The sequence below is a fragment of the Triplophysa rosa genome, linkage group LG24 (assembly GCF_024868665.1).
Source record: "Triplophysa rosa linkage group LG24, Trosa_1v2, whole genome shotgun sequence".
NCBI lineage: Eukaryota > Metazoa > Chordata > Actinopteri > Cypriniformes > Nemacheilidae > Triplophysa > Triplophysa rosa.
In genome coordinates, this window is record NC_079913.1 from 8,666,428 (window position 1) to 8,681,578 (window position 15,151).

General features: G+C 37.0%; 1 protein-coding gene across 1 annotated transcript; it reads left to right on the forward strand.

Annotated features, from left to right (window-relative positions):
* Positions 1–2,694: 2,694 nt before the first annotated feature.
* Positions 2,695–10,048, forward strand: LOC130548021 (plexin-C1-like). Its single transcript, XM_057324434.1, has 14 exons — positions 2,695–3,729; positions 3,847–3,978; positions 4,132–4,266; positions 4,369–4,469; positions 4,581–4,689; positions 4,760–4,919; positions 5,000–5,111; positions 5,270–5,363; positions 5,962–6,095; positions 6,187–6,366; positions 6,451–6,559; positions 6,743–6,910; positions 7,050–7,199; positions 7,327–10,048. The coding sequence occupies exons 1-14, from the start codon at positions 2,830–2,832 to the stop codon at positions 7,411–7,413; spliced, it is 2,571 nt and encodes an 856-aa protein (XP_057180417.1). The 5' UTR covers positions 2,695–2,829; the 3' UTR covers positions 7,414–10,048.
* The last annotated feature ends 5,103 nt before the right edge of the window (positions 10,049–15,151 follow it).

The following is a 15,151-nucleotide window of genomic DNA, read 5'->3' on the forward strand; positions in this document are numbered from 1 at the left end:
ATAAATATAGGGAGTTGCTCACTCACCTGTTGTAGAAAAAATGGAACCTGGCTGAGAATGTAAAGTGCTCCAAAGGATGACAATACTATACCGGTAATTTTGATGTTCCTTGTTCCCAACTAACAAGTAAGCACCTTTAGGGCTGTCATTAGGGCTGGTATCCACAATGAATGCTACGGATTTTTCATTCTGCTGTGGCACGGACGATTTGGCTTCCCAGTAAAGGCTGTTTGTAATATCACTGAGGTCAAGAACTTCACAGTATCCACCGTTTGATGTTCCACATGTGATAAAAGTGCTGTTCGCCACAAAAGGCACCAGAAGTGTAATCGGGTTTGGTTGTGTACCATGGAAATCCTTGATTTTATCCATAAACAGGTCGTGCCTCATTTGATGTAGTCGATAGTCAGTAACAACATACAATGTTTTGTTACCAACTACAAAGTTTTTTATGTCTCCACCAAAGTTGAACACATTGTAGCAAATGCAATATTTCAAAAGTAAAAGCATTCCAAGTAAATTTCCTCGCATCTTGCATTTCTTTGGGAATCCTCTTAGCAGGTGAATAGATGAGTTCTTGTCAACAGCAACCCAACGCAAAGCTGAGTGCGTAAATGCGCTGAGACGCGTCACCAGATGGAATGGAAGGAAATGAAAGCACTGCAGCGGGTCTGAGATGCCAGATGGCTTCCGCGCAACAGACCTATAGCCTATGGTGACATAACATCATTTGACATCACAATATATGTGTTTACTAAGTCACAAACACAAAAAAAATCCAATGTAGCAACAAGTCTTTCAAAATCTGATTTCTTTTGGGCAAGTAAACAAACTGCAAAAATGTTGCATTCTTGTAATATATGTGCAGTTCTTTCTTTGGATACTACTGCGCCCTTGCGTCAATAGAAGTCACTGCGTCAAATTTCCTTAAAAGTAATATCTCACTTCTGGTTTACAAATTATTTATGATCATGTTAAATGAACCTGAATCGAGTAGCCATTTCGATATAAAACAAGCACCCAACCATTTTATCAACATATTTAAAAAAGAACCAGCTAGCAGGGAATGTTCTCAGAACATGGCTTACATTCCCTAAAAGTTTGAATAATGTTTTAAAGCAAACTTTTAAATCGAATGTTTAAATAATGTTTTAAGAATGTCAAATGGTTTTATAAAACGTTCTTATAATGTGGTATATTAACAAAGCTAGAACATTTTATGTTCAACGTTTTAAGGATGTTTTGCGTATGTTGTTGATGTAACAGATTATTTAATGGTCTCAATAAAACAGTAACACAGTATTTCAAGATAACAAAGGAAGAACCTTTTAAAGGCAACATTAAGGAAACATTATAAGAACACCATTGAGGTCTGAGGTGATCAAATGTTTTTTTTTATAAAACGTGTGATGTGATGTATTAACAAGCTAGAAAATTACTTCTGAAAAACATGTTTTGTAAATGTTGTTTTGATAACAATTATGCAATGCATTCACATTAGGAAAATGTTATAAGAACATCATTGATGACTGAGGTGATGGAATATTTGTATGCTTTTTTTTTTTTGACTTATTAACAAGGAAAGAACATTCTGCCTGCAAGATTTTAGGATGTTTAGAGGATGTTGTTCGGGTACAGATTATACAATGTACAAGCATGTTCCTCGATAATGGATGCTGAATAGAACACGTGTCAGAAAAGAGTGTGGCTGGTTGACTGGTGACATGGCTCACCTTACGCCTTCCTTGCCACTTTTTCTGACTTGATCTACTTGTCCCTCAACTCTGTTTTATAACACCCAGGATTAATTTTATATTGCAACACGTCAGCTAGCAAGAAACGTTTTCGGAACATTGGCTAACATTACCTATATGTTGTATTAGTGTTGTAAAGAAAACATTTTAATATAATGTTTAAATAATGTTGTACGGATGTTTTTTATTTTAAATAATGTTCCTGTAAGGTTAAATGATGACTAAAATATAACATTTTAACTGCAACATTCATATGATGTTTCGAGAACGTTATCTGGCCACAAATTATGATCCATTACAACAAAGAATAAACATTCTTACTGCAACATTCCAAAAATGTTTTGAGGATGTTGCTAATTCTGAGATAATAACATTTTTTATAAAATGTTCCTCTAATGTGACATTTTAACAAAGGTAGAACATTTTTGCCTGCAACATATTCAGGATGTTTTGGGAATGTTGATGAGGTAACAGATTGCAGAATGTTCTTTAATAAAACATTTTTGCTATGTTCTATAATAATAAAGAAGGAACATTATAAAACAACATTCATAAACTGTTCTGAGAATTTTACTGAGGCCTGAGATGATGGAATGTTTTTTAATAAACGTTCTTGTAATATCATGTGTAACTAAAGGTACTGAGGCCTGAGATGATGGAATGTTTTTTTAATAAAATGTTCCTGTAATGTGACACGTTAACAAAGGTAGAACATTTTTGACTGCAACATATTCAGGATGTTTTGGGAATGTTGATGAGGTAACAGATTGCAGAATGTTCCTTGATAAAACATTTTTAGCAATGTTCTATAATAACAAAGAAGGAATTTTACAAACATTACAAAGCAACATTCAGTCAAAAATAGCATCGGGTGGTACAATTAACACACTATCCAAATAAAATGTCACAATCTGGGCTACAGATTTATTGGTCTGTTGCGCGGAAGTCATCTCATATCTCAGACCCGCTGCTTTCACTTCCACCCATATTATCGCGCATTAGCGCAGCGTTGCGTTGGATTGCTGGTGACATCCTATCAATTCAGCTGCTGTAGGGGTTCACACGGATATGCAAGATGAAAGAAAACTTACTTGGAATGCTTTTCCTTTTGAAATATTGCGTTTGCGACAATGTGCGCTTTGGTGGAGACATAAAAAACTTTGTAGTTGGTAACAGTAAGTTGTATGTTGTTACTGACCATCGACTTCATCAGATGAGACACGACCTATTTATAGAAAAAACTAAGGAATTCAATGGGACACAACCTAACTGTACACTTCTGGTGCCTTTTGAGGCGAATGGCACCCTGATCACGTGTGGAACATCAAACGGTTTATATTGTGAAGTTCTTGATCTCGGTGATATTACAAACACTATTTACTGGGAAGGCAAAACAACTTTGCCAAAGAATGAGACATCCGTGGCGTTCATATTGGATACAAGTCCTAATAACAGCCCTAATGGTGCATATCTGTTGGTTGGGGAAAAGGAACGTTCTTTAAATAACCGTTATACTATTGTCACCCTGTGGAGCACTTTACATTCTCAACCAGGATCCATTTTTTCTACATCAGGTGAGCGAGCAACTCCCTACATTCACACAGAAAGAGACGTGGAGTTTATAGACGGGTTTCAGATCATTTCGCGCAAACTCTCGTACCTGTTTCTAAACGCGTTGACTGAGTCGGGATGGAAAGCGTACGTCCTCAGGCTGAATAACGCCAAAGGAAAAAAAGAAGAAATCATCAGGGACTTTAAAGGTAGTACGTTAGAATGCTGTAGTGATAAAGCTCGTCCTCTTCTCCTCGCATCGGCTCGTATTCCATCAGATAAGGCTGTATTGTGGACAGGTGTCTTCAGTGCGCAAAACGGGGACGATCCAGAGAACAATGCGCTAGCTGTTTACGACATCAGTAATATTGATGGCACAGTTAATAGTTTCTGCACATGGATTAAAAATCCACGTGATGCGAAGGTAGGAAAACGTTTTTTTGTTTGTTTTGAGTTATGTGCAAGATATTAAAAAATAATCAAATGTTTTGCATGATATAATTTTGCTATATAAAGTAGATTTTTGTTTATTGCGTCGCAGAATGAAAATGACCCTAAACATCAGCCATTAGCAGTAGTTTTCAAGTACAAGTCAATAAGCTCAGTGGCAGCAGTCAGGGATGGATCCTGGATTGTGCTCTTCATGGGAACCACTGATGGACAACTGATAAAGGTTTGCCTAATTTCTCTCTCATTTTTGCCTCGATGTGACTGCTTATTCGTAGTGTGCCTCATCTGTATTTTTCAAGAGTCTTTCAGCTCTAAAATATGAATCATTATTGTTCAAGAATGATAGATTATGATGGTACAGTATTTGTATTTCTAGCTTGTGTTGGATGAGAGATTCAGTCCAGGCTGTCCAACAGTGCTCTACAGATCTGATGATGATCAAGAATTTTTACCCAGAATGCATTTAGATCCAGTAGATTCCAAATATATCTACATAGCACTGAAGAACCAGGTGAGATGTACAATGCATTTTTTATGAAAAAAGGCATTTGTTTAATAACATGACCTCTCAAATAAATGGTGACACTTCCTACTTTCTTATTTGGTTTAACAGATCAGACGAGTGCCTGTGGTTCAGTGTGTTAAACACACCTCTCTGAGAAACTGCAGAGCTGCTTTTGAACCTTTTTGTGGTTGGTGTGTTAACCAGAGCAGGTCAGGCTGTTGCTAAAACCCTTCAAACATTCAAAACCCAACATCATGTTGTCTCAAAAATGTGCACATTTATTGAGTGTCTGATGAACTGATATATTGTCCTGTGTCCAGATGCTCCACTCAGAATGAGTGTTCAAAGTCTTCATGGGTGTCCTTCTCAAAAGACTCTCTTCAGAAACAGCTGATTTCTTTTCAGGTGGCAAAGAAATCACCAAGTGAGGTAGATCATTATCATCAAGATAATATATCCAAGATGACTGTTTTACCAACCAGTCCTCTTTTTTAAACAGATTCATCTGAATCTGGCCTTGAGTTTGGAGAGCACACAGAATCCTGCCTTCTCATGCAAATTCACCACAGGAGGTGTGAACCTGTGTGACAGATCTGATCCTGCTGCAGTTTTTCCAAACTGCTCCTGTAGCTTTTCAGATGACCGTCTGCCTACTGGAGGTTAGTGGGGTTTCATATTTACTGTTATCCAGCAGAATATAATTGTTCATATATTTTGTATTTTGTATTATAAACATTAGGTTTGGAGGTCTCAGCTACAGTTACTATCGGAGATCAGATGATCACAGAGACCCTGATGCTGAAGAACTGCCCCAGTATTACAAATAATTCAACAAACTCTTCTTATACACAGTGAGAAAGTTCAAAGATATTTGAAAATACACTAAAATCTTATTTTAAAATATATATATTTTTGTCTGGCTGGTATTTTGTAAGTGATTCAAAATGATGTATTGTAAATGTTATTGCATGGGGTTGCATGTGTTGGACTCATTGTTATATAAATGCAGGTGTGTGCTGTGCGCCTCTGCTGGATGGCATTGGTCATCTTCCTTCAAGCGTTGTGACCGGACACATGGAAATGAGGCACAATTTCACAGACTGGTAATAATTATATATAATAATTATTATATATTATTACTATTATAATAACATAATTATTACACTGTAAAACTTTGCTGCAGGTTTGCCAGTAACGTACTGTAGATCCTATTAGTACTGTTTCAATTTAAGTTAAACTTTACTTTAACCAAAATTAAAACACTTTGACTTTTGAGATTCAAAATGAGCAAGAAGAGACTGGTCTCATTACTGGCATTAGCACAGCAACACTGCAACAACGACATTCTTCCTAATCATTTTTGTCTTGTTTTCTAGTAAAAAGATTGAAAGCTTCTTAAGTTACGATACATTTACATAACAAGAAAAGTGACCTAAGATATTTAGTCTTGTTTCATGAAAGAAAATATAAGAAATAGGTAAGTTAGTTTATGTTTAAAACAATATTGTAAATTAAATCTACAGACTACAGCAAAGTTTTACAGATGGATGGATGGATGGATGGATAGATTATTTTAGAGCATAATGTGCTTCACTCTGTATTTTTGCTGGAAGAATAGAATGATTGCTATTGTTTGCATTTTTTTTAACAGTTTTCAGAAATATAATAACTTAATGCTAAAACTTTGTGTCCATCCTATAGGATCCTGAGATTCTCTCTATAAAGCCGAATAAGGTTTCTTTGCATGGCAGAAACAGTGTTTTACTAACAGGAAGGAACCTGGAATCTGTCACCAAAATCCGCATTCAAGGGGTTCTTGACTGCATTCAGAAAGAGTGAGACTGTCTGTCCTGATGACTTGGTTAGTATGTATACTTTACTGTATACACATATACTGCATATGTATGCATGCATGTGTCTCTTCAGGTATCCAGTGTTTGATCGGTCCAGTAGAAATCTTAGGTTTCACATGCCACCCGGTGTAACTAAAAGAACAATGAAAGTTTGTGCTGTTGATGAGGATGGCCGTTGTCATGGCAACAGCATCATCACTTACAGTTTCCAGCCCACCTGCACAGGAATACAGCCCAAAGTCACCTGGAGAAGGTAAACCTCTTTGAAGACATATTTCTGTATACCTGGTTCTATTGTCTGCTTTTGATTGGCTGAAATTGTATATCTCTCCATCAGTGGTGGTAGAACGATTCATGTGCAGGGGACCAATATGGAAGTTGTGGAATCAATTGTTGTCCATCCATCCAATAAAGAGCTCAGAACACAATACAACACAAGCTCAAGGGTAAATTGTGCATCTTGCTTTTGCATTTGGTGAACTTTACTATTACTGAATAGAACATGGGTAACTGATCATAGCAGTTTATGTTTCTTTTTCACACATTTGTGTACGAGTTCCTGTTTTGCAAATGTAGATCTGTCAGTAGTTTACTGGCTTTATATCGAGTCTTATTTTAATCCTCTTTAGGACTTGTGGTTTTACACTCACCCTTATGATGGCAGTGATACGATCAATTTGGTGTTACAAGTTGCAAACTCCACTTTAAACTGTGCAGATTTGACCTACCAGCCTGATCCTGTGTTCAATGGATTTACAACCACACAGCTAGACAATGACATTCTAGTGATTATAAAGGTAAACACTGCTTTTAACTAATACAGACTGTAGAAACCAAAAGGGTATTTGTGGATAAACTCTCTTGTTCTTTTTATAAAATTACAGAAATACTTTTTCTCAATTGTACTCTCTTTTGCTCTCTCTCTCCCTCTATCAGAAAAATGCAGATAAGTTGAATTTGAGTATGAAGGAGTTGGACGTGTCTGGTCTACAGGAAGATCAGGAATATGAGTGTGTTTTGGGAAGTATTGCATCTACTGCCATTATGTGTAAGATTAAAGCCATCATTCAAGTGGACTCACTCACTGTAAGTTTGTCTTTATGATAGTACAAAGTATCGTAACTGTAATTTCATCTTTTAATGCTTTGTGGAAGGGAGATGTTCAACTTCATAACTGCAAACATCAAGTGTAATACAATTTTTTAAATTTCAGATCAGGGTTGGAAGATCTTTTGTTCTCAGGATGGGACAAAGCAGTAGAAAGTATTTGTTCTGTCTCAAACCACAGGGCCCATCTTAAAAAGCACGAAGGAGCAATGAAAACGTGTTTTAAGACTCTATAATGTTTATATCAGGTTATTTAAACTGTAATTATAAACGTGAACATGTTTTCTGTAATTGTTCCATGTTTTGCTTTTGTAATTATCATTTAGCTTTAACACTGTAATGTGTTTTTTTTTCCGATTCAGTGGGCAATAAAAACCGTGTAGTTGCTTCAGCTGTTCTCCAAACAGCAGGTGGCGCTATATACTCACTCAACAATTGCACAAAGAATTAAAACACGCTTTTTTCAAGTTTTAATTGTAAACTTTAACTTTTAATTGTAATGTTATTTTACCTCTAGACCATTCTGTATGCAAACAAAAACAAATTTTTCCCACATTCACTATAACACAAAGTGTTTTAGTTCTGCAATAGGGTGCATTTTAGAGTACATACTAAATTTTATATGACTTAAAGTCCTTCAGATTGTTTTCTACAGTGATTGACATTTATCCATTTACTAGATAAGGTACAGTGCTCTCTAGGTGTATTTTATCAGAGAACAGTTTTAGCCAGACTTTATTTAACTATAATTTTACAGGTTCTCATAGTGATCACTGCAAGTTTTGTGACTCTAAAATGTCTTGGATTGATTGATGTCTTGGCAAAAGTTGGTTTCAATTTATATTGTGCATTAAACGTAGCTAATTTAATTCTTTCAATCTGTATGCTTTGTGATGAATTAATTGATGCTGAAACCCGTTTACTGTAAATAGGTCTATATAACCAACTGTTTTAAATGTGCTGTGAAACACATAATATTTTGCTTATCAATTTGTATAACAGAAGTAGCACTGAGAGCATTTAAATAAAAAAAAGGACTCAATACCCAACTAACCCAATACCAGAGACACAAAAACTCAGTCTGCTCTACAGTATATAAGTGTAAAACACAGCTCATCTGTATTAGACATCTTTTCTTTCTGGTTTCTAATAATAGGGTAACTTAAGACACAGTGCAAAGTATTTTTGAAACAAGCAGCTAATTTAGAGAACTCATTTACCATCATTATTGTGCTAGAAAGCCAATGCAAATGCAAAGACAATAGCACGAATACACACATTTACACACACTCATACAATTACAGATCATATTTTTGGAGACAATCCATCAGGCGGTGACAAAAATAAAGGTATGGAGATTGCTATCGCTATGGCAACAATAAGATTCACATTCCTGAGTTCTCGCGTTGTGGAAGAATCAATAGCATATTACCCACTTTAATGTTCCAAGAAGCCCAAGACGCTTTCCAGTAGGTAAAAGCCACTTCGTAGTGCACTCAGATGCCTCCAAAACCTCAAACACAGAAACAGGAGTGAATGACATCACCCACATTTTTTTAATATTACATCGTTTAAGAAGGGGTGTTGAGAGGGGTACAGTTATAATTCAACGTTTCTGTTTTTTTAATGTGAATAGGGCCGATTCTTGGTTTCAGGTTAGCAGGAGGAACGCATCCGTAGGAACGACATTCAAGGAATCCAGGCATCATTCACAGAATTACACTGCGCTCAAACACGCAGATACACACAAATGGTTGCACACCCCTCAATCACAGCGGAGAAGGATGCAGTTTTAAACTCTCAGAAATGAACCCTGCTGGGGCTTGTGGGAAAAAGGCATCTGCTTCCAATAAGCCCGGTTAATACTTGTTTTCTGGTATTCTACGGAGATTTCCCAGAATCCTTTCACAGTTCTCACTCTCAGATGAAGTGCCACAGGCTGTTATTGTGTCATTGTGAATGAGATTTATGTCCTGGAATACAAGTATATAATATATATATATATAATATGGGAACATAGAAAAAGGGTATATAAACAGAAAAAAACAACCTGTGTTAGGGACCATGTTCAAGGATTTCACTAAATAATATTTAGGCTACTCATTAAGTAAATGTCATACTTAATGAGAAAATATTACTACACAAATACACAGCACATCTCTTTGTACTCCCTGTTCACACAAATATGTGTGTGTGTGGAAGAGGTTATAAAACACAACAGCCTCAACAGCTTGCATAAACCCTCCAGCTATCATGACAGGTGTGTGCAAAGGTATGCTGTTGAACATTATTAAACGGCTCGTTGGAATGCTTGATTCTGATTGGACAGTCGCGACATTTGCAGGTTCGTTATTCCCAGATAACAACCCCTCAATACTAATAACACACGGTAAACCCGGGTGCTGCAAATCATTTTGACAGGTACAGTTTAATATTACACAAAAATAAATATAAATATCTTTTAATAACATGACATTATATTTACAAACGATTAAACCAAAATGCCTGTTCGTGACATTTACGTCGTTTCTTACCTTAAAACCCAAAGTAAACAGCTTTTCGTTGCGGAAGGTCTGCATTCAGTAAAACTAGCTAATAAAATATTTAAAAATCGCATTTCATGTCCAGTTTTTCCTCATATGGCAAGTAGCCGTGTAAAAAGCGGTATAATGTATAATGTACTTTCTGTTAAAGTCCAGAACGGCCGTCCCACCGATGGCCTATGGCCGTGACTAGGGGCGGACCGGCCATCTGGAGTATCGGAACTTTTCCCGGTGGGCCGCTAATGTATGGGGCCGGAATGGACGCAACGCGAAGACATTAGCGAGACGGACACGTATACATGTAACCCCCCCCCACATCGACAGAAATGGTGCAATCAAACCTCAATAACCCCCACAAACCCCCCCCTCCCCCCCCTACAGAAATGATGGAGGGCCGATGTGGGCCGAAAACTCGATACACTAATCACACTGTCGGAATGACCCGAAGTTTACTTCCGTTCTGTTTGTTGATTGGTCTGGCTAGTGGACTAATAAGATAACTATTTATATTATATTTAATTTATATTCATACTAATTTATATTCATATTTTACTGTATTATAATTGTATTAATAAACTATTTGTTGAATGGGTAGTGTAACTTTGTTGCATTTAAGTTTAGTCAAGTAACGGTTCTTCTACTGGTAAATCAAAATAATACTGCCTAGACCATATAAAGATATAATATTAATTCAATTAAACAATGATGAGTGCATTAGCTACTGTCTTTGAATTAGTAAGCATATTGAGAGAAAGTAATGGTAGAATAAGAGAAAGAGAGAGAGAGAGAGAGAGAGAGAGAGGTGTAAAGAGAGTGTGCACATCAGAAGGGGGAGGAGCTGCCGATGGTGATCCTGCTTGTCTGGAGTTGCCCCCCTTCGTTTTAATCACCATTTCCTAGAAGCCCATTTCCTACTGTGTGGAATTCTGGGAAATCTGCTGTACTGTAGGTAATCCCAGAGAAATTCCTCTCAAATCTCATCTCCTCCTTACACCATGAAAGGAGACACTCTCAGTGTGTGGCGCTACCGGGAAGGCAGATGCCCTTCTGGGAACACATCTATTGTAGCCGGTAGCCAGAAAAGCATTTTGGGGTGAAAAGAAATAGCATTTGATTCATTCTACACGGCTTCAATTGAACACAATGAAGTTGATTTATAAAAGAGAAACATCCAAATCTGGAAGAAGCACAACTCTTGCTGTGGTGAAAATATAAATCAAATGTTTTATGTCATTTAATATTAGAGCTGCACAGAATGTTCATATTAAAGATCTCACGTGACTCCGTCTGCTTCATGTTCACTCGTTTGTCTTCTCCTCGGTTAAAAATAGCCTCAAATTATTATTAAGCTCAGTACTGACCATTTTATACAGTCTAGGGTACTGACCCAGCATTCAATCTCGAAAGCTTCCTTCATGTGTTGTGATTGGGGCAGGCATGAGGATCCAGTCTGAAGTCTTTCAGAATAAGCGCACTGTTATTGCCTTCATCTCAAACACTGACAGTCACCACATGAATCTGCTCGTGTTGGCTTGAAGGAGCTGCTCGCACTACTCCCGCCAAGCTGGGATCTTTTTCTGGACATATGGTGCTTTATTATCAGCTTGTGTTTGTTTGTGTGTGGCATGTCTGAGCTCACGGGTGCGAGAACACCGAGTACCACAGTGCTACAACCCCTTGGATAAGAGGTAATCTAATAAATAACTGTCAATCGCAGGACACACACACACATACAAAACAGTTTGTCTGACGACCATGCATTTAAAAAAACGAACTTAACCCAACTGCTTGGTTAAATGAACACAGAAAATGTTAATATTTAAGTCAACAATGGGTTGGAATAACCCAGCATTTGGGGTTTAAATGACCCAGCATGGGTTAATTTATAATCCAATGATTGGGTTTGTCCCCTTTTGACCCAACCATGGGTTGAAAATAACCCACAATTTTTGTGTATTCTTCATGACCTGCGAGTTATTTTTCAGGTTGTTCTAAAGAAACTCTGATCTCTGTTTAAGAACAATTCAGATTTTTAGAAACGAGATCATTTTGAAATAAATGCAATTTAGTATGCCTATTGTTATTAAGTTAATAAGATAACCCTTAGCCAAAGAAAATATACTCTAACAAATGCTAGATTATTTACAATCCATGGTTGGGTCAAATATAACATTTTTCTGGGTTAATTTAACCCAACAGTTTAGTTTGTCCCTGTTTGACCAAACACTGGATTAAAAACAAAACATCTTACAAAACAAGTATAGTTATTTAGTTACATAGTGACTTTTTTAATTGATGTACCTTGAATAATTTATGAATATATTTATGAACATGAATATGTTTAGCACAATAGTATGAACACACCCTGAATATCACCATACACTCTTAAAAATAAAGGTTCTTCACAATGCCAAAGAAGAACCATTTTTGACAAAACGGGACCTTTAACATCCAAAGAACCTTTCTGATTCACAAAATGTTCTTTGTGGCAAAAACGGTTCTTTAGATTATAAAAAGGTAAGGAAAAAAACGTTTAAACAACCTTTGACTGAATGGTTCTTTCTGGAACCAAAAATGGTACAAAGAGTGTATCTGTACCACTGAGACAGCACAGTATTTTTGATATGGTCAGAAGGGAATCTAAAACAACATCTTTCCAATAAATCATTTTGCCTTTGCTAATAATCTCTCCGGCTGCCACTGAGACCAGACGCTGAACACCCAATACTGGACTGCTATATTACATCCCAGAATCTCAAAGCCCAACTAACAGCTGCAGTACACAAGAGTCTGAGATATAGATTTAGCCTGGCATATGCCAGTTTTACGACTTGTGCTTTACCCTGAAAATCGCTTGTGATGTTTTTAAAATAGAATGGCACTTTGATGTGTGTGTGTATTTCTATCAAAACATTATAATACTGTTGTTTTTTTCCATATCAGATTCAATCACAAGGGTCATTTAGGTCAACCGTAATCTATTTTGTCATTTGGTTTGGTTGCTCAAAGGCTAATCCTTATTTAGTCTCTGACGACACACCCAATGACCCCCCACAGTTTGCTCCCTGACGTTTATTTCACACAAAATTTAAAATAACTTTAACAATCTATCTAATCTAATTATTTACATTATACGCATGTTAAGATGTCTGATTGGTCGGTTCAAGCTGCGAAAAGCAACAGATATTTTTTGTGTGCAGTCAAAGGTCCGGCTATGCGAGACTAATTCTTATCAGATCTTAAATACGTTTTCAAATCCAGTCATCACTAAGTAGGCCAATGCACTGCAAACCCTAACAAGCCCCAAAAATAGGCCTACTGCTTACAAAACCAAGCCATAAACAATCCCGGATTATATGAGAGATTTGTTATGCATGATGTTAAAAAAGGAAACGAAATCTTTTACGATATGTTTATTTGTGGGTCTTTAGATTTGTACTTTTGGCAGCCGCTTTTATTCAAAGCGACACAGGGCATGCAAGGATATTTCTGCCAGTGGCCTATTTGTGTGACACAGTTGCAACATTGTTTTTCTACTCTGTTGTCTGCGACAAATGTAATGGTTTGCGCATTTGCGCTTGTGAAAAACATGATTAGCGGCGATGTATGTATTGCTAAAGTTTGCATTGTTGCTATGACGACCAACATTGCCCTCTATCAAACGTGCCTGCGGTCTAACAGAAAAAAGACTGATACAGGCTACAATGACTGCGGAATTGTTAATGACTCCTCGTGCATCAGTGACATCATGTTTACTCTTTGTTTCTGTTGACTGACCGTAATTTCTTTGAGAACAGATTTCTAAAAGCAAAAATTAAATTTGATATTTTTGTGAGGCATATGTGAGACAATGCCTCTGTACTAACCAGTTTAAATACTTCAGAAGACTTCAAAGACAAACGTTTCAGTTCAATAAACATTTTTGTGTTGATTCAGACTGACGGAGCTCCTTTGTTTCCTTGTCGTTGTGTCTAAAGTTGCCGACTCCTCCCATCATATGCACGTCCTGTTATTCTTAAGCTGTGGTTGTTTTTGTTTCCACAGTAATAAGCGGGTGGGGTCTCGGCGATCATATCCTTTGCGCGTGTGTTAGTGTCAGAATCAGCGTTCACGGCGGGGGTGAATGTGGCCATTGTGAGGCTTGCGTGTTAGCGCTTAGGGGCCGGTAAACAATCCCGTGAGACTGCATCCCAAAACCCTGACATCTCTGGATATTGTGTGAATGTGTGTGTCTGGCTAACTTAGTCACAGATGACATAACTAGGAGGTGTCTCTCTGTCTTTTTCTTTATCTGCCTTGAGTGGCCTACAATTATGGCTGTCGGGTACTGTCAACTAACGCAATAAATCATGTTTTACTGTGGCTCAGTTTGGATGATTCAGATGTTTGGATTTTAGGATTCATTCCATTATATTATGACATTATTGGGCTTCACTATTCACACATTTTTGTTAATTGATCATTTATTTGGGATTTGGATAACCTTGCAATTATAATTGTACCTCACATGTTGAACGTGGCACAATATAATGTATGTACTGTATACGTGCATATATATTTAATATAAATATGAACATTAGGCTACACATGCTACTGTGTTCCTGAACGCTAGAAATTTCAAGACCATGGGTTCAATTCCCACATACTAATACTACCATACATACAAATTCGTTGGATGAAAGGTTCTGCCAGACGTGAATGTAAACATCACATAGCATTTCCATCTGGAAAACCTGTCGCAAGATGCAGAAATACATTTTTGTTGTATTCAATTACTTTATTAATAATACTAATTATTTACTAATAATATTGTCAATTTTACAGAACTTTAAGCAAATCTTTATCATATTTTGCCTTCATGTCCTTTTGTGTTGGATAGAAGAAACTTAAATAGGTTGAAGATACTTTTTGTACTTGAAGAATGATGTGAAACGTGTAAAAAAGTGAACGTCATTTAGGTTATGAACAGTTTGCATTAATTGCATCTCTTTTTCATCCTTTCCATATACTATTGGAAAACCGTTTTAATCCACATGAAAAGATAATACATGCAAACTTCAGGTCACTTGAGTTGCAACAGACTGTAACAAGGTCCAGTTGGAGACTGTCACCTTTAGCACCAATCTTTATGATTTATTTATCTAAAGAACCAATAAAAACCATGTAAACACAGGATCAAGAAGTGATAAGAGAGGCACCCGGATGTGAAGGTGTGGAACTCTGACTCTTCTCACCAGAGCTTCCTTTACACCGTGTCTACACCGGACGCAACGCGACACAACAAAAGACATTAGAAATGCATTAGAACCCATTATAATTTTACATTTTGTCCACACTGGATGTGGCACGTCCGGTGTAGACACGATGTTAGAGTTAAGTGGAGATGTA